General features: G+C 42.4%; 1 protein-coding gene across 3 annotated transcripts in view; it reads right to left on the bottom strand.

Annotated features, from left to right (window-relative positions):
- The window catches only part of bckdhb (branched chain keto acid dehydrogenase E1 subunit beta), a 199,980-nt gene that overhangs the window by 140,776 nt on the left and 38,759 nt on the right, over positions 1 to 20,445 (bottom strand). For all 3 annotated transcript variants that reach the window (XR_004411999.1, XM_033020820.1, XM_033020819.1), the window contains exon 6: positions 10,621 to 10,729. Coding sequence is in view for 2 of the 3 variants with exons in the window: in XM_033020820.1 (XP_032876711.1) it covers positions 10,621 to 10,729 (109 nt within the window). In the remaining variant the exon portion in view is untranslated. The remainder of the gene's footprint in view (positions 1 to 10,620; positions 10,730 to 20,445) is intronic.

Below are 20,445 nucleotides of genomic sequence, written 5' to 3'. Positions count from 1 at the left end.
ACGGCCCGATGTACAGGCCCTCTCGTCGGGATGATCCAAACTTCAACGTCGCGGCTTGGAGTGCCCGAATCGGCACTTTCTTACCGGAGACCACGGCTTCAGGATATTATAGGCTGCAGGCCAGCGCTCTGCTCCAGCGATCCCCGACAAGGGATCCCAGACTGCGGATGGTAAGTCCACGCCATGCCTGCGGCTAGAAGCTCCACAGACCACAGCCCCATGATGTCAAAGTCACCATGCCAGCGATCGGAGCACTTCTCTCTGGCGACCCCCGGCAAGGGTTCGCCCGCTCTGCGATGGAAAAAGTTCACGCTGCGCCCGCTGCTGTTGCTCTGGTCCCGACTCCGGGAAAGGCCGCTCCAATCCATGCTGTTAGGCAGGGAGGCGACATGGAAAAATTCTCCGCCAAGGAGGCGACCAAAAGCGGTTCCCCCCCTTTCCCCCGCCCCACCACCCCCTACACAAGACATACCGAGAGACACTAAAACAAACATTTGGACACACTAAAAAATACAAAAAAAGTCGAACAAACGAACAGTCTGCTGGCAGGGCAGCCGACTCGCAGAGCACCCCCTGACTAATATCCTAATAAAACAATCCTATTTGCAACATTAATTTACTACGACAGCAGCTCATTTTCTCAAAACTTCAACACTTAATGCATGACATGAAATCAAATCTCACTTACACAACATGGACTGTGATATTCCAGAATAAGCAAATTAAGAGAGCAATCCATCAAGGAGGTAGTTAATTAATAGAGAAGGGTTTCGCCAACTCGCTATTCCTAAATGCGCTGCCCCCTGATTTCCCCAGCATTTGTTACCATAATAAACAGCTATTCAATATAGAAATCACTGAGAATGGTAATACGAGTGCAAAAATCCCTTCCAGGTGAATACTATTAATAACAGGTCTTATCAGGACTAACCAATATATAGATTTGTGGCTGACGAGTTTTTCAAATTCTGCTTTTCTTAATGTACAGTAGAAATATATCATCTGTAAATAGATTTGCCTGTGAATGGAAAGCTGCATCTTTATTCCAGGAAACTGGTAATATGTTTTTCTTTATTGTAAGACTAGAACATAGAGAGACAGTCCCCACAATAAGGGTCAACTAGTTCAGAACAAGATGAGAGGCAATTTCTTCCCACAAAGGATGTCTCTTCCCTCAAATTCCCTCAAATTCACGATATTTAAATGACATATAAATGCTGAACCATCAAATAAATGAATGCTAGATTTTTGCGCTCTCGAGACTAGACATGAAAATGGTGCAGACATAACCCCATTACATAGGCTCAAGGCACATTTGATCATATTTTGATCAATCTTTTCTCCTATTACAGCCATATTACATCACTTTGAACTAATGTCTAAATCATGTTTTGAAGTTAAATCAATGGTAATCAATGCACTAATCAATACAGTAAAAACAGTAACTGGCTGGTCAGTTGTCCAAAATGAGGCAAGACGTCAGGCTCATTGAGCCCCGTGTGGCACGGGAAAGATCTCATGGAACAGACTCTCCTCAATGAGTTATCACATTCTTTGTCAGCTCTTTCTCAATGGTTAAATAAATTTGCACAAAGAAAGTGTATAAAATCATGAGAGGAATAGATCGGGTGGATGCACAGAGTCTCTTGCCCAGAGTAGGTGAATCGGGGAACAGAACACATAGGTTTAAGGTGAAGGGGAAAATATTTAATAGGAATTTGATAGGTAACTTTTTCACACAAAGAGTGGGGGGTGTATGGAACAAGCTGCCAGAGGAGGTAGTTGAGGCAAGGATTATTCCAACGTTTAAGAAACAGCTAGACAGGTACATGTATAGGACAGATTTGGAGGGATATGGGCCAAATGCAGACAGGTGGGACATATTAGCCAGTGAGGGCAAGTTGGGACGAAGGACCTTTTTCCACACTGACTGACTATGATTCTCAGAAAGATTATGCAACTGGCAATGAATACAATTAGTATTCAGCAAATAGGCTGAGCAGCAGACAGAATGTGGTTAATGAAAAGATTCACTAAAGGGAAAATGTGACTTTTGCCAAAGATGTATTTTGGTGTCTCAACCTTTTACTATATCGATTAGGAACTTAAAAGATAGATAGAAAGCCAAATATCCACACTTGCCTCTGACAAACATAAGTGTTGTTATTTAGTCTAGATCATGGAATCTCAAGTGGAATCTCATGTAGATAGGGTGGTAAAGAAAGCTTTTGGTGTGCTGGCCTTTATAAATCAGAGCATTGAGTATAGAAGTTGGGATGTAATGTTAAAATTGTACAAGGCATTGGTGAGGCCAATTCTGGAGTATGGTGTACAATTTTGGTCGCCTAATTATAGGAAGGATGTCAACAAAATAGAGAGAGTACAGAGGAGATTTACTAGAATGTTGCCTGGGTTTCAGCAACTAAGTTACAGAGAAAGGTTGAACAAGTTAGGGCTTTATTCTTTGGAGCGCAGAAGGTTAAGGGGGGACTTGATAGAGGTTTTTAAAATGATGAGAGGGATAGACAGAGTTGACGTGGAAAAGCTTTTCCCACTGAGAGTAGGGAAGATTCAAACAAGGGGACATGACTTGAGAATTAAGGGACTGAAGTTTAGGGGTAACATGAGGGGGAACTTCTTTACTCAGAGAGTGGTAGCTGTGTGGAATGAGCTTCCAGTGAAGGTGGTGGAGGCAGGTTCGTTTTTATCATTTAAAAATAAATTGGATAGTTATATGGATGGGAAAGGAATGGAGGGTTATGGTCTGAGCGCAGGTATATGGGACTAGGGGAGATTATGTGTTCGGCACGGACTAGAAGGGTCAAGATGGCCTGTTTCCGTGCTGTAATTGTTATATGGTTATATGGTTATCAAAGCATAGATTAATAGCTAAACTAGCAGTTTAAATAATTGGTCCAAGTTGGAGGAAATGGAATTCAATGAAGGCAAATATGGGAGCATTGTTTGGACTTACTTTCTAAATGGTGAACAGTGGCCAGCTAGAGACTTTTGGAAGTCCATAAATGCAGATTATTAAAATATTGCAGAAAGTTATATATACAATTTTAAAAATTCAACAAAGAAACAAATAAGTAAAAATTATCTGAGATAGACACAAAATGCTGGAGTAACTTAGCAGGACAGGCAGCATCTCTGGAGAGAAGGAATGGGTGATGTTTCAGGTCAAGACCATTCTTCAGACTGATGTCAAGGGAGAGGGAGATGCATAGAAAAGGAAGTGTAAGGTGTGAAAATAGGACAAAGGGAATGGCGGTCAGGGAAAATGTAACTCATTGTTAGCTGGGAGTTTGTTGCTTCTATATCTCTATTCAAAGCAAACAGATAAAATTATGTTGGAGACAGTAAGACTGAATATCTATGTATCTCCCTCTCCCCTGACATCAGTCTGAAGAAGGGTCTCGACCCAAAACGTCACCCATTCCTTCTCTGCAGAGATGCTGCCTGTCCCGTTGAGTTTCCTCCAGTATTTTGTGTCGATCTTCGATTTAAATCAGTGTCCGCAGTTTCTTCCTACACAAGTAAAAATTATCTTACATCTTAACAGAGTCCAAGTCCGGTACGAGCCTGGACTCTGTTCAGACGTACTCCCTAAGCACCATCAACGTGTCTCCTGACCCAGGCGGGGTGTTTCAAGCTCCGCCACTATCAAGCATGCCTATCGCTCCATCCCTCACCCTCATGTCTGCCAGTCTGATCATCTGCTGGTGCTGCTCCTGCTGGCTTACAGACGGAGATTGAAGCGAGAGCCACCAACAAAAATAGCAATACACAAGTCCACAAGGATTCTCTCGAACCTCTGTAGATGGACCATAGAAAGTATTCTTAAGGGATGTAGTTCAGCCTGCTGTGGCGGCTGCTCTCTGTAAATGCAGAGAGTGGTGAGCAAAGACCAGTCTATCAAAGACTCGTTGCTTCCTTCCGTCCAGCCCATTTTCACGCTGCATTGCGTTAGGAAGACTGGAAGTATCATCAAGGATGCCTGCTGCACAGGCTGTTCCCTTTTCTACCTTCTGGAAGATACAGGAGCTTGAAAGTCTGGGCGTCCAGATTTAAGAACAGTTGCTTCCTCATGGCTATCTGACTCCTGAACCAATCATCCCTTCCACACTTCTGAGATGTGCTGCTTCATCAACTTACTCTCAACTGTATCTCATCCAGTTATTTCATTATTGTACTTTAGTATTTTTGGCACTACTTTGGATAGCGCTACAATCTTGCCGTTTTGCATTTGTCTTTGTATTTATTGTTATATTTATCATTAATGTATGTATATTGTTTACTCTGTGAGCTTCAGAGTCATAGAGCCATACAGCATGGAAACAGGCCCTTCGGTCCAACTTGCCCACACCAACCAACATGTCCCCTCTACATTAGTCCCACTTGCCTGCGTTTTGGCCCATATCCCTCTAAACCTTTTCCTATCCATCTCCCTGTCTAAATGTTTCTTAAACTTTGAGATAGTACCTATCTTCATGTGAACAAAACATTTTATTGCACACTGGTGTATTAGAAAATAAACAAATCTGAATCTGAACAATACTTCTGGTAACCGCATCATATAAAGCCAACTCGTACTCAATAAGCCCGATTCCCTTCCTGGAATATTTGGGTGTTCCTAGTTGTGTTCATGTGGCCACTAAAAAGTGGAAGTTGTTCCTATTTGTTTCAATTTATAGAAGATGCGGTGCGATGATGGACAAATACGAAGGTAAATGTTTTGCCTCTCAGAAAGGACGAGCTCACTAGAAACAGATCACATGTTGCCCTGACCAACGTGGTCACACAAGTCTCAGCAGAACATGAGCTGAGGATATTGTTTTCTGTGGCCCCAAAACGTCATATTGGGTCTCAAAACCAATGAAATGCATTCCTTCTGTATATTGGTCCATAGATCCAACTGTGGCACATGTCCTAGTTGTACCAAGGTATCTCCAGGGATAGAAACATGCCTCCGCTGACTACTCCAGTTGCCAGGGTGTGTGCACTAAGTTCCAGGGACAGCCAAGACTGACTGTAACCAGTGAAGCATTGCTGCACTTTAAAAAGGATGTATTCTCTTTAGTTGATGCTCTGCATTCTGGTCAACTGGAATGTTGAAATAAACTTCCAACTTCCCTGCTTCCTGTGCAGACCAAACAAAAAAATGTAAACTACACATTTGTGACTCAGTATTTCCTCTCTGCAGTCAAAATGACATTAACTTAAATTTTCTTAACAATTAAATCTGACTAATGGAAGTCAAAAATCAGCAATTCAGCAAATCCAAAATTAAATTAATGCAACATTTTCTCCAGCTCTTCTCCTCCTGATAACCATAAACGCATTGGCTTCCTCAATTGTTCAATTTTGATCTGAAACGTGGAGTTTTTCACTCCAAAGTTTATGCTTAATCAGCTACACCCAGCATTTTTTACTTTAATGTGAAATAATATTGTTCCTCAGGGTTTTATTAAATTTTTACCATAACATTTCTACAACAATATCAACTATCCTAAAAAGTTATAGAAAATATTATGATATAAATGAGCAACCACCATGTTTCACCATTTAATATTCCTAACATATGCAACACTGCCATCATCAGTTGACAGTATGAATGGTCACTGTAAAATAAAATTGACCACAAATATGTTTTTTTTTGCCGTGTGTTGCTCAGATAGATTGTAACAAAGGTCTTATGTTCTAATAGGATATCCTGACCTTGAAAGTGCTCCTTGGATGGTATGTAATATTGGTATGTCTATTTTGGCTAGTGTTGTTTTGTATTCTGCATATCCAGCATACCAGCTAAAACCTGCGGCAGTAAGAGTTCCAAAAACTACCAATTTACTTTCACAGGCAACACTCCTTCATAATTGTCTGCAAAAAGCACAATTGGTACACAGAATATTTTCTATTTTACCACAATGTTTTATTTGCCAAACTTTGCAAACATCAAACCTGCAACCATTAGTAAAATTCCATGACTAATCACTTATAGAACCATAGAAACATAGAAAATGGGTGCAGGAGTAGGCCATTCGGCCCTTCGAGCCTGCACCACCATTCAATATGATCATAGCTGATCATCCAAATCAATATCCCATACCTGCCTTCTCTCCACACCCCCTGATCCCTTTAGCCACAAGGGCCACATCTAACTCTCTCTTAAATCTAGCCAATGAACTGGCCTCAACTACCTTCTGTGGCAGAGAATTTCACAGATTCACCACTCTGTGTAAAAAATGATTTTCTCATCTTGGTCCTAAAAGACTTCCCTCTTATCCTTAAACTGTGTCCCCTTGTTCCCTTGTTCTGGACTTCCCCAACATCGGGAATAATCTTCCTGCATCTAGCCTGTCCAACCCCTTAAGAATTTTGTAAGTTTCTATAAGATCCCCCCTCAATCTTCTAAATTCTAGCGTGTACAAGCCCAGTCTATCCAGTCTTTCTTCATATGAAAGTCCTGCCATCACTTGGTTTTAAATTTGTACCAAGTACATTTGTCACAAATGTGCACAAATCTATTGCCTGTGGAGGAAAATACGCGCATACCTTTGCTTATATCAATATCCCATCTAAGAAGAAAAGTAACACACTAATTAACATGTACCAGATTGTGAGTATTAGCAGAGAAAATGTTCTGAGAAAAATATATAAATTATCTGAATCCAACTAGTACCACCTCAATCTGTAGACTTAGATGAATCGAGATGGTTCAAACACGACAAAAGGGAGGTTGTTCATGAATTTTAACACCTTGTGTGGCTTGAACTGGCATCACTTCTGGAGATCTATAACATTTATATTTGAGCCAGAGGAACAGAATGTACCACTTCTGGAATGTAATGACGGTAGCTAAGGAAAATACCCACTTGGTCACAACTATAATCAACCCACCGGCAGTAGCTAAAACATTGCAATTGGTTTCCCCAGTAACTTTTCTGCTGAATATTCAGAAATAGAAATAGCAGTATATATACAGGTCTGCTTACAGTCAGTCATCTTTGAGCAATAAGCACCAACCCAGATAAAATCTTATTCTCAATCTTCAAACTTATCTTTATTTCCCCCCCCCCCCACCCCCACAAACAAGGTCAATAACAACTTCCCGTTCGAACTATGAATCCACAGGATATACTGTAGCTCCAGTCTGGGACAAACATTCCCATCCTTCATCTATAATGGAATTTCCTACCTAACATCGTAATGGGAGCAATGTTGGTAGGACATCAAGTGATTCAAGACGTTACTGCAAAACTATGCCATGGAGTCATGCAGCACAGAAACAGGCCCTCTGGCTCATTATACCCCCGCCAGCCATCAAACTCTCATCTTCATTCAGCCCACTTTGCCTTTTGCATCTCCACCAACTACCCAACTCTCCTCCACAATTCTCCTGCTACTCAGCAGTACCAGCTCCATTTTAGCTTGGCCATTTAATATCAACCACCAGGTCTTTGGCATATGAGAGCAAAAGGAGGCACTCAGGTAAAACACCTGTGGCCACAGGGAGAAGCTGCAAACTCCACGCAAATAACGCCCAAAGTCAGGAATGAATACGGGTAATTGCTGACTGTAAAGCAACATCACTAACCTCTGTGCCTCCCAACTGGACTTATTCAAGAGTAATAAGGACATTATTCTAGTTTTCTTAGAGTTTAGTTTATTGTCACGTGTACCGAGGTACAATGAAAAGCTTTTGTTGCATGCTAACCAGTCAGTTCACTGAAATTCTATACCTACTAAACAATAGTATGCAAGTTGTAATTCTAGACTAACGCAAACATATCCTATTGCAGACAAGCGCCAAAGAAAGTTGTGTCATCGCACCAATCTGCACCAACCTGAACAATATATTCCACCTCCTTCCTGCTGGAGGAGTTAATCTACTAGACGAACAGCAAATTGCAAGCCCTGTCATCTCCACTTTAGAACCAAGATCAACTCAACCTCGACATCAATCTATCATTAGCAGATGATGATTATGTGTCTATCCCTTTGGAGGGTGAGCTACAAATCACAACTTATTTTCTGAAGTGCACAAGTGGTTGGGCATAACACTAAACATCCACAGATAAATATCCACAATCAACCTGACTACATTACACACTACCACCCCCAACAGTAAAGATCCATAGCAGCTCCATGGAAAATGTGGATCCCTTTCCAGGGAGTCATTCCTGAATTAAAATTGATATCAGTGACAACATTTCTACTGTCTCTCCTGCACCACCAGAAAAAGAGTGCTTTATAACCAGATCCTCAAAGTTCACACCAAGCTCATGGTGTACTGAATACCACTGAGCTTGAGACATTGACAGAATCAGTCACAAAGCATGACCAAGTTGTGGATGTAGCCCAGTCCATCACACAAATCAGCCTTCCCCATCAACTTCATCACTCTTTCTCCTATTGAGCAGAAGATACTAGATTCAGGAACAACTCTTTCCCTCATGTTATTAAACGACTGAACGGTCCCCTTATGAGCTAAGGGTGAAATTCCGATCTCCCAACCTACCTCACTGCGACACAGGACTTTTTTTTCTGCACTTTCTCTGTAGTTAAAATAATATAACCTTGTAGCACTATATTCTGCACTCTGGTAATTATTCACTATGCATGCCTGTTGTACCTATATAGGGCTTGAATGTACTCATTCTTATATGGTATGATTTGACTGGGTAGCACGCAAAATAAAATGTTTCACTGTATCTCGGTAGATGTGACAATAATAAACTACTATCAATAGCAATGCTGCCTCCACAAAATCCTCTCCATCTATTGGCAAGGTTGGCAAACACTTATGAATGACCTTTCCAAAACCAAGGTCCAGATCAATGGACAAAAGATCCAGTCTGAAGCTTCTCGACCCGAAACGTCACCTATTCCTTCTATCAGGAGATGCTGCCTGTGCCGCTGAGTTACTCCAGCATTTTGTGTCGATCCAGACCAATGAAGTTCTGATTATAGATAACCTACTCCGATAGGCAGACTAGGAATGAGAAAAAACTTCAAGGATGTTCTCAAAATCTCCTTGAAAGAAAAAGAACATCCTCATTGCTGAAGGTGATCCTTGGCCCATGGCAGCTCAAAATGAAGGATGAGCTCGCATGAAGCCAGAGCATGTTGAGCCTCAATGACTTGACCACAAGCATAAGCAGCTGGGGCACACTCATTCACATCTATCCATCCACTAGGGGGCGCCTTACAATGGCTACCTCGCCAATGGTCTGTCTCATCTTTTTCCTTCTATGGGATTTTTAGTTTGATGTAAAATGTATGTTTTAGTTTATCTTTGGTTTTGTATTATGTGGGAGGTGGTGGGGGTGGGGAAACTTTCTTTATCTCTTTTCACGACGGAGATGCAACTTTTTCCAAGTCGTATCTCCGTCTGCACTGCGGCCTAACATCATGGAGCTGGCGGCCTCTTGCTGGGACGACGGGAGCTCCAACCACGGGAGCCTGCGGACTTTAATACCGTGAGCTCGTGATCCCTTTGCCAGGGATCGACCTCGGAGTTCCAACAGCGGGGGCCTGCGGACTTTAACAATGTGGAGCTTGCGATCGCTGGTTAGAGACAGGCCTCGGGAGCTCCAAACCACGGAGCCTTCGACCGCCCCGGCGCGGGAGCTTCGATAGCCGGCTTCGGGAGCTTCAATTGCCCCGACTGTGGATGGTTCGACTCCCCCGACCGTGGGAGAAAAGGAGGAAAGAAGATAAGACTTTATTGCCTTCCATCACAGTAGGTAATAGGGAGGAGCCACTGTGGTGGATATTTATGTCAAATTTTTATGTAGTTGTGTCTTGTTGCTTTTTTGGTATGACTGTATGGCAAAACAAATTCCTTGTATGTTGCAAAACATACTTGGCTAATAAATTACAATTATGATTATGACTTTCACACGTATCATTTTCTCCACTTGTGGCAGACTCTGAAGAAGGGTCCCAACCCAAAACATCACTTATCCATGTCCTCTAGCGATGCTGCCTGATCCACTTTTACCATAGAACTAATAAACCAGCATCTGCAGTCCCTTGTATCTCCTGTCAATACATCAGTGGATTCATCCGAGCTGGAGTAAAAATAATAGTGATTTATTTCTCCTCGAAGAATTTTAAATTTCATTTATTTCATTATTTTTCTTCACTTATTTCAACATTTTTCATTATTTCTAAAATAGTGAAATCATTTTTTTTCTTAACACTCTTGCTTATACTAGTCTTTTCTTCATACTTTTACTTATTCAACACAGAGCAGGTTCACATCCTACTTAGATTAAGAAGAAATATGAGGTATTAACATTTTTCTTATTAAAATACTACTAAGCTTTTAAAAGTGCAGCACATTATTACTCCTCTTAGCGGAATCAAGAAATAAAAAGCCAACACTAACACCAAGAAAGATGACAAAAAGGAATGTCTTACTCGATCTCCAACATACATAAACGTCTGGATTTAACCTCTGCCAAATGCATTTGTATTTTCCACTGAAGTAGAATATCATGAATTTCTTAGCTTATGCTGTTTGCATTAGTTCCAATAAAATCAGCCTGTGCAAAAGTCATCTGTGGTTACCTTGTATCAGGTCTGGAGAAAATGCCACACCTGGAAACTTACCAGCAGCTCTGTAGAGAATTTTAGGCTCAAAGAAGATACAAGGATTTTTATCCTCTATGCAAGATAGCAATAATCCCTTGGCCTGGATGGGGCTTCTTGGAATAACCACCTGTAAAACACAAATTGTTTTAAGAGATATTCCCAGCATTGATATAGTACGATGAGTTTGCCTGACCTTTCAAACAGGTCTCTAGTTCTCTTGCACTAAAGACTTCTAAATGGAAATGTATTTCCAGAACACCAATTACTCAAAAATAAGGGCACATATTGCTTTAGATTACAGCCCGATTAAGGAACATTTGACAGGAGTTATGGGTATTAAGAAACAACATAAACAAAGAAATTTAAGATCAGAGCTTTTAAAAACAGTAAAATGGTGCATTAAAAAAAAACATAATTTCTAGCCAGTCTGAAGAAAGATCCAGACCCAAAATGTTGCCAACCCATGTCCTCCAGAGATACTACTTGACCTACTGAGTTACTCCAGCACTTTGAGTTCCAGATATTTTCTATCCATCTTGGATTAACATATTAAATGGTTATAGAATATGATTTTAACAAGGAAAAGCAGCTTTGTTCTTAAAGAGGATTTAATGCGGGACTTGTTCATCGTTTACTCTTTCAATGTCACCTTTGGGTCTAGGCTGAATAATGCAGAAATTTATTGGTTGTCATACTATGAACAGTACAGCGTTAGAAACAATATTTAACAGGGAACAAGCTCATGCAAAAATAAAAGTTTCCATTAATTGGTCACCTTGAAGAAATTAAACAGCTTTGATAATTGCAAGGAAATCCAATTGACCTGGTAATCTTAAGGAATTGATTCCATCTGGTGAAGCTTTCAAACAATTAATTATCTTCCGTCCAATTCCTACTGCTACTCCCATGATGGACTGCCTCAAACTTAGTAAAATATTACCAACACTAACAAGAACTTCAAAGCCCCATCTGAATGATTATTCTTTTGCAAAGTTAGTCAAGCCAACATTATTCAATTATATAATTGCCTAACAAGGGAGATGTTTCCTTTTCGGCTCAGAATCCGAAGTGAGTCCTTCGTAACGATCTATATGATCCACTTTTAAAGATGAATCAATGCCACAAAAAGTAATAGCATCTATTTACTTTCACCTTCTTCATAGGTTAGTGTGCAAAGCAAACAAGACCAGTCTTACCATTAAACGAGACTCACCTATTTAGCAAAGAGAAGGATTAAATCAATTTAATCAACGTTCTCTTACAAAACCAAATAAAAACGGGTAAAAGTTTGGATTTACGCATTTGACAAGTAAAACAATTGAACAACTTCCAGCCTAATGTCGTCACAGTAAGTAAAGCATGCCACGGAGTCACTTTGGATTTTCTTCTTTCATTTTAATTATTATAGAAATTTAAAAAGTAGCCGTGATCAAAAGCCAATGTTCTATAAAAAAATATACAACATTTCTGCCTAGCTTTCTGCATTATGGATTTATGCCTGTGAATTAGGTGCTCAGAAAAAAAAAGAAAAAATAGAGGGTGAGAAAGCACCCTCGGCATCAATCTCCTTAGGAATGTACATTGAATAGCGATCGTTTTTAAATAGCAAAAGCAGAAGCAGTAGATTTGGTAACCGGCTGTCTGGCAAGCTGAACGAAACGTGGAATATAATGTTCAAAACATTATTTAAAATAGGCTGTTTATTTGGAACATTAAGTCACCAACAGCCAACAGAATTTAATCTAATAACTCTAAAGATAAAATAATATTAAGTTATGATTACATGCCAAACAGATAACTGAAGTAACAATGTAGCAGTGGAAATATTTCTATAAACGAAGGCCACTAACTACCTCAACTTCTCCAAGTTCTGATGGAGCAAAATCTCAATTGTAGGCATTAATTTAAAAAAACCAATTAAAGTAGGTAGGTAGATATCAGAAATTGATAGGTACATGAAATTTGATAGCAATTGACCATAAACATTCAAGAAAATATGGTTTTGACATTGTACACTTTCAATGCTAGCTAGATTTAATTCACTTCACAAATGCCAGATATATTCTAGCCGTTAAGCCGTGCCTTGGGAATTCCATCTCTAAACAATGTTGCCTCCCCACCCCTCCGCTCCGCTCTATCACCCTCCTTCGGGGAGCTCCTTAAAATTACATTATAATCCTTTAATGTCGACTTTGTGCAACAAAAGAGGATACTCTAGTAAAGCCACAAATGTACGGTTTTGTAAGGCCAATATTTATCTAAAAAGAGCAACAGAATGATTCAATTATCAAACCATTTCCAAAGGGTTTCACCAGTCTTTGGAAGTTATTGGTGTCATTTATATGCCACTAATGAAGAGCAGGAGCATGAGGGGGGGGATCTTACAGAGGTGTATGAGAGCATGAGGGCAATCAGCAGAGTATATGCAGTGCTTTTCACTCAGAGTATGGGAATCAAGAACCAGGGGATGGGTGCTTAAGTTGATATGGGAAAGGTTTAATAGCAACTCAAGGGGCAACCTTTTCACACAGTGGGTGTATAGAACGAGCTGCCAAAGGAGGTAGTTGAGGCAGATACTATAGCAACATTGAAAATACATTTGGATAGGTACATGGATAGGAAAGGCTTAGAGGGATATGGGCTAAATGCAGGTTGGTGGGACGTAGATGGGACATGTTGGTCAGCACGGGCAAGTTGGGCTAAAGGGCCCATTTCCGTGCTGTATGATTCTATGACTATGATATAGTTACAGAATTATACCTATTTTCAATTTAATATTGAGTTGAGTTTGAGTTTAGTTTATTGTCATGTGTACTGAGGTACAGTGAAAAGTTTTTGTTGCGTCCTAACCAGTCATGCGGAAAGACAATACATGATTACAATCAAGCCATCCATAGTGTACAGATACATTATAAAGGGAATAACATAAATAATGTTTAGTGCAAGGTAAAGCCAGTAAAGTCCGATCAAAGATAGTTCGAGGGTAATTTTTCATTTGTCATTTTTCTAATACAGTCCACCTTTAAATACATTTAGTATCATCTGTTATGAACTAAGTAGCATTACCAAAATTTTCCTTCAACATTAAGATTGCTTCATCTAAGGATGATCAAATCTACAGCAACTCTCTGGCGGTACTCATGTTGGATCCGACACTGCTTTTCTTGGCAATATGTTTCCCTTAATTTCTTCAAATTAAATGCTTAAAGAAATAATGATCTGACTTAAATAGTATAAATACATAATAGTGTGCAGTTTGAAATACATTTTCAATATAACTTCATAACCACTATTTCCTTGCTCGGATAAATAGAATTCACTTCTGTTTAGCTTTGAGTTCAGATTCACCTTCAGTTTAATCAAGCTCCACTAAATCATCAGATTAAATGTCAGTGCAATGAGTTACAGCGCAGTAAATTTAGATCTTGAGGAAATTCAATGTAATTACCATAGTTTCAATGAAGGTCAGCGGTCACAAAGAATTTAGATATTGTGCCTAAAATGTTTAACATTATATTAATTACAGAATTAATGTGCCTGTAAAGCTGGCAGCAAGAAATAATTTTCACGGTAGATACTAGAAACTGCAGATGCTGGAATCTTGAGTGCTGGAGGAACTCAAATAACACCTATGGAGAAAGATGGGCAGACAATGTTTCAGGTCAGGACCTTTCTTCAGATAGAATGTCACGAGGGCTTAAGGAATAGGAGTAGAATTAGGCCATTTGGCCCATCAAGTCTATTCCGCCATTCAAACATAGCTGATCTACAGTGCCCTCCATAATGATTGGGACAAAGATCTATCATTTATATATTTGCTTCTGTACTCCACAATCTGTGAATTGTAATAGAAAAAAATCACATGTGGTTAAAGTGCACATTGTCAGATTTTAATAAAGGCCATTTTTATACATTTTGGTTTCACCATGTAGAAATTACAGCAGTGTTTATACATAGTCCCCCCCATTTCAGGGCACCATAATGTTTGGGATACAGCAATGTCATGTTTAGTATTTTGTTGCATATCCTTTGCATGCCATGACTTTGCATGCATGCCAGCACCAGTTGTTGGGTGTCTTCCCTGGTGATGCTCTGCCAGGTCTGTATTGCAACCATCTTTAGCTTATGCATGTTTTGGGGGCTAGTACCCTTCAGTTTTCTCTTCAGCATATAAAAGGCATGCTCAATTGGGTTCAGATCGGTAATTGACTTGGCTACTCAAGAATTGACCATTTTTTAGCTTTGAAAAACTACTTTGCTGCTTTAGCAGTATGTTTGGGATCATTGTCTTGCCGTAGAATGAACGGCCAGCCAATGAGTTTTGAGGCATTTGTTTGAATTTGAGCAGATAGGATGTGTCTATACACTTCAGAATTCATTATGCTACTACCATCAGCAGTTGTATCATCAATGAAGATAAGTGATCCAGTACCTTCAGCAGCCATACATGCCCAGGTCATAACACCCCCACCACCGTGTTTCACAGATGAGGTGGTATGCTTTGGATCTTGGTCAGTTGCTTCTCTCCTCCATACTTTGCTCTTGCCATCACTCTGATATGTTAATCTTCATCTCATCTGTCCACAAGACTTTTTCCAGAACTGTGGTTGCTCTTTTAAGTACTTCTTGTCAAACTGTAAACTGGCCATCCTATTTTTGCAGCTAACCAGTGGTTTGCATCTTGCAGTGTAGCCTCTGTATTTCTGTTCATGAAGTCTTCTGCAGACAGTGGTCATTGACAAATCCACACCTGACTCCTGAAGAGTGTTTCGGATCTGTCGGACAGGTGTTTGGGGATTTTTCTTTATTATAGAGAGAATTCTTCTGTCATCAGCTGTGGATGTCTTCCTTGGCCTGCCAGTCCCTTTGCGATTAGTAAGCTCACCAGTGCTCTCTTTCTTGTTGTTCCAAACAGCTGATTTTGGTAAGCCTAAGGTTTGGTTGATGTCTCTAACAGTTTTATTCTTGTTCCTCAGTCTCATAATGGCTTCTTTGACTTTCATTGGCACAACTTTGGTCTTCTCCCTCTTTCTTCTCTGCGGTCGGGGCTGTCAACCCATCCGTGGTCGGGGCCATCAAAGCTCCCGCAGCCGGCGATCCGAGGCCCCCGCGTCGGGGTGATGGAACTTCCCCGTCTGGACAGTTGAAACTCACCATGGCTTGCAGCCCCAACTCAGTCTCTAACCAGGTACCGCGATGTTTAAACCGGGCTCCAAGATGTTAAAGTCCACAGAGCCGTGGTTGGAGATCTACACAGTCGATCCCCGGCAAGGGGATCGCAGCTCCACGATGGTAAGTCCGCGCCGCATACGCGTTGAAGCGCCGGGTCGGTCTTCAGGAAAGGCCGTGCTGCTCCACGATGTTAAGATGCAATGACGGACGGAGATACAAAACGGAAAAAATCGCATCTCCGTCGAGGTAAGAGATTGAAAAACTTTCCGCCAAACCCCTCCCTCTCCCACAAAACAAACCAAGAAACACTAAAACATACTTTTAACACATACTTAAAGTAACAAAACAGAAAGAAAAGAAAACAGACCATTAGCTAGGCAGCCATCGTCGGCGCCCCCCTGGTGTAAGAATAGATAAATTCAGCTATTCTGGGCAGCAGCAACAACAACTTTATGTTAGTGGACCAACAAACCTTTTATGCTTGAATAAAGTAACCCATTTCTTCACCACGTTTGGTGCATCTACATTGGTGACCGCGGCATTCCAAAACGGATATTTTGGATTTCCCGACGCACGCAGCCGACCATCTACCGTGATAACCTGATGTTTGCAGCCGGCAGCCCAGCTCTACGGTAATGACCGCTATGGATGCAGCCGTCCATTCTGCATTGCACCCGGATGCCGCTTTAGGCCATACCGATGCGGTCGGGCCGCTCGACACCGGCCTATGCCTGGTATAGCTGATCGCAGGCCGCCTGGGTCGCCTGCCCACATTCCGGGCCTACTGCGCCAGACAGCGGCGCAGCAGCCTCGGCCCTCGCTTTCTCTCCTGCATGACCTGCCCGGAGCTGCCCACTGGGGCTGAGAGGCCGCGGCTGCCATTGCTCCACCAGCTGCTGCTGAAGGAGCTGCGAGTGTTGCAGCCCCCCGCCCCCAGCATCACCGACGCCCACCCGACGGCCCCGGGAGTGGGGAGAGAGCGGGCCCGTCCATTACCACACCGGCCGCTGCTCAAGGCCTAGTCACCTGATAGGACGGGCATACCTGGGGCGGCTGCCCGAAGACGTCCTCACCGGTGCTGACCCCGAAGATCCCTGGGCACTGGCTGCCCATCCGGCCCAGCAGCGGGGTGGAGCCTCGGCTAGTCGTGAGTCGGTGGACCCGCGACGGATTCCCCGGCAGCTTCCAGCCTCTGCCGCGGGTGCGGCTAGTCTCCGACGACACCAGCGACGGTGGGTGGAGTCGCTACCTGCAGCGGTGGGACGAGGCCCGTCGATGCCAGCCGCCCTGCACACATTTGGAAACGCCTAGGTTGGCCGCCTGTTAAAGCCGCCTCAGCCGGCCGCCAAAATGGTCGCCGCGGCCTACTCCCACATGGCTGCTGCGGCGACTACAAAAATGGCCGCCGGGGCTGGCCAGAAGCAACGCTCGACCTGCTGACCGCCATCAACAGCGCCACCTCTGGTCAAATGGCGACTCTGCAGCCCGACCGCCGTCAACACCACCACTTCTGGTCGAGTGGGGTCTCCGCAGCCTGACCGACATCTACTGCGCCACCCCTGGTCGGTTGGTGTTACTACAGCCTCCAGTTTCAAGCACAGCTAATCCGACCACTTTGGACTTTGCTGTATATTTGCTGTTTGCTCACTGTAGTTTGTTTTTTCCCACTGTACTGGTGATTCCCAGGTGCACTGTAATCACCTAGCTTAATATTACTGTTAGTTTCTTGGTGTATTTGCATTGTTGCCGACGTGACTGATCTATACCTCGTCCGTCCTGTGGCTTTTCCGTTGATCTCCTTACACCCCTCGGCATACCTCGGGATGGCCCACAGCCGGAGCGTCGACTGCGCCCGACACACAGCTGGGGTGCCCCCGACCCACAGCAAGAGCCACCCTCGACCATGCTCGCGCACCTTCCGGTAGAAGGTGAAAGCGCTCCATTCCTTTTCGATGTCTGCCCTCACGATCTGCCGGTTCGTTTACGAGTCAGGCTGCCGCGTTATGTCGGCCTGCTCGTTTTCCTGCCTCTGGTTCTGGGGGGGGGGGGGGGGGGGGGGGGGGGGGGGTCCTGTGGCTGCACCCGGTGGTTGGGCCACAAATTACACGAACCCTCAGCAGTCAGGGGTAGGGTCATGTGACTGTGGGGCAATGGCAGGGAGGAGTTATCATGGGGTACAGGCGTGTCCTAGGATACATAACAAACCCTGGCACATCTCTCTTTCTCTTACTTCGAGCTGACCAGCTCTCTTCTCTCTAGGGGTGAGTGTCTTTCCACCTCAGCAGGGGCTCAGCTCGAGCCCACGAGGGAGGCAACAGCCTCGCAGCAGCAACAACAACTATTTTAGGACCGACGTGCATGTATAACGAACCTTTTATACCTGAATAAAGTAACCCATTTGTTCACCACATTTGGTGCCGCTACATATGACTATTTATCCTCCATAAAAGTCTCCTGCCTATCCAACTTCAAGGAATCCTTGCATTCCTTCCCCGTCATGCATTTGATCATATTATTAATGATTGCCACAGGACCAGGTCAAATTCTTTCTGGCAATTAATACCCTATCAGTTTATTCTCAATCATCAAGATGATGAATAACATCAGTGCCATCAAGCTGCACTCTATCATCAATAATATGTTCATGAAGAAATATTAACTTCTCTAACTTCAAGTACCCCTTGCCTTCTCTCTCCATCCCTCCCCCCTTCCCAGTTCTCCGACTAGTCTGACTGTCCTTGTTTGCATTTTATTTGTTTGCTTTGTTATTACCTTCTCCAAGCTAATAATGATCTATTCTCCATTTTCCTTGAACTCCATCCCCTTTGTCTCATTTTCACACCTTACAGTGTAGCCTCTTCTCCCTTTCCCCCGATATAGTCTGAAGAAGGGTCTCGACCCAAAACGTCACCCATTCCTTCTATCCAGAGATGCAGCCTGTCCCGCTGAGTTACTCCAGCATTTTGTATCTATCATCTGTTAACTAAAGTCCAGTTTGATTTTGCCAGAATCATTTTCTTTCAAAACACATTACAAACATAGACAATAAACCTAATTCTAGAGATTAGATGAAAGCATGCAATGCCTAGGCAACATGGCAGGGTCAACACTGAATGAAGCAACAAGATGCCCTAGTCAAATGAGCAATTACTGTGATCACATCTTCTCAAAATGTAATCACTGTTGAAGACACCTCTGATTGTTGGAGACCAATTTTCAACACTAACGTTGGAGCTCCTCTGGCAAAAGTACAACCATCTTCAACTCATTCATCGTGACATTTCAGCCATCATAAGGCCTGAAGTGGAATATTCATTATGAATCCACTTTGTCCTGTGACGTCTGCAATTACTTATTGTCCATGTGCAGATCTATTGTCTATTGTCTAAGTCTGAACAATCTTTAGGATTAGGCTAAGATTTGCAGGCGACATTCACGCAACAAAAGTGCTGAGCGATGACTATCATCAACAAGGGAGTCCGATCACACGAGGCATAGGTAGATAGAAAATAAGAACCCAAAAATAGAGCAGGTTAGTTACCCCTCTAGCCTGTTAAATTAATTTTTGAATGTACAACAGATCCATGATCTCAGTGACTGATCCATAACCCATCTCCTTATAATTTCCTTTTCCCACACAATCTTTAAATCCGTAAGTTCATAAGTTCTAGGAGCAGAATTAGGAGATTCAGCCCATCAAGTCTACTCCACCATTCAATCATGGCTGATCTATCTTTCCCTCTCAACCCCATTGACCTGCCTTCTCCCTATAACCCCTGACACCCTTACTAATCAAAAATCTGTTAATCTCTGTCTTAAAAATATCCATCGACTTGGCCTCCATAGCCATTCGTGGCAATGAATTCCACAGATTCACCACCCTCTGGCTAAATAAATTCCTCCTCATCTCCTTTCTAAATATACGTCCTTTTATTCTGAGGCTGTGCCCTCTGGTCCTAGACTCTCCTACTCGTGGAAACATCTACTCAATCCAGGACTTTCATTTTTCGGCAAGTTTCAATGAGTTTCAACTCATCCTTCGTAATTTCAGCGAGTATATGCACATCATCTTACCTCATAATTTAATGCGTTCCCTCTCAACAATATTTCACTCCTAAAATATGAGACTCAGAATGATGTACATGAAAATCAGGCATTTTCACAACTCTAGTGCTCTATTCAGAGAAGACAAAATCCAATCGAAGCATGAGTAGGAAGGCATTTTCTGCTGAAACCTAGTCCATAATTTTGAATTGGGGGTCACCATTGAAAAAGTGAGAGACATTGCAGCTGCTAGCAACAAACAGCAATGAGAGTAATCACCGTATCATTTGTTGGTTAAATATTTATCACCAGGTCAATTTTATGCTGTTATTATTGAACCATTGAACCTGTTACATCTACCGGTACATGCAGATTTTTTTTTAAGTTGCTGAAAAGTTGGTTTCAGATTGGAAGTAAAAGTTAAAGTGTAATGAGTTAGGACGGCACAGTGGTGCTGCTGATAAAGCCGATGCCTCACAGCGCCAGAGACCCAGGTTCCATCCCGACTGTCTGTGTGGAGTTCGCACACCATATAACCATATAACCATATAACAATTACAGCACGGAAACAGGCCATCTCGACCCTTCTCTCCCTCTGTCTCCGGATGCTTCGGTTTCCTACCATAT

This window comes from Amblyraja radiata, chromosome 5, assembly GCF_010909765.2.
Source record: "Amblyraja radiata isolate CabotCenter1 chromosome 5, sAmbRad1.1.pri, whole genome shotgun sequence".
Taxonomy (NCBI): Eukaryota; Metazoa; Chordata; class Chondrichthyes; order Rajiformes; family Rajidae; genus Amblyraja; species Amblyraja radiata.
The sequence above is the reverse complement of the archived record's forward strand: the minus strand, read 5'-3'. Positions and strand labels throughout refer to the sequence as shown.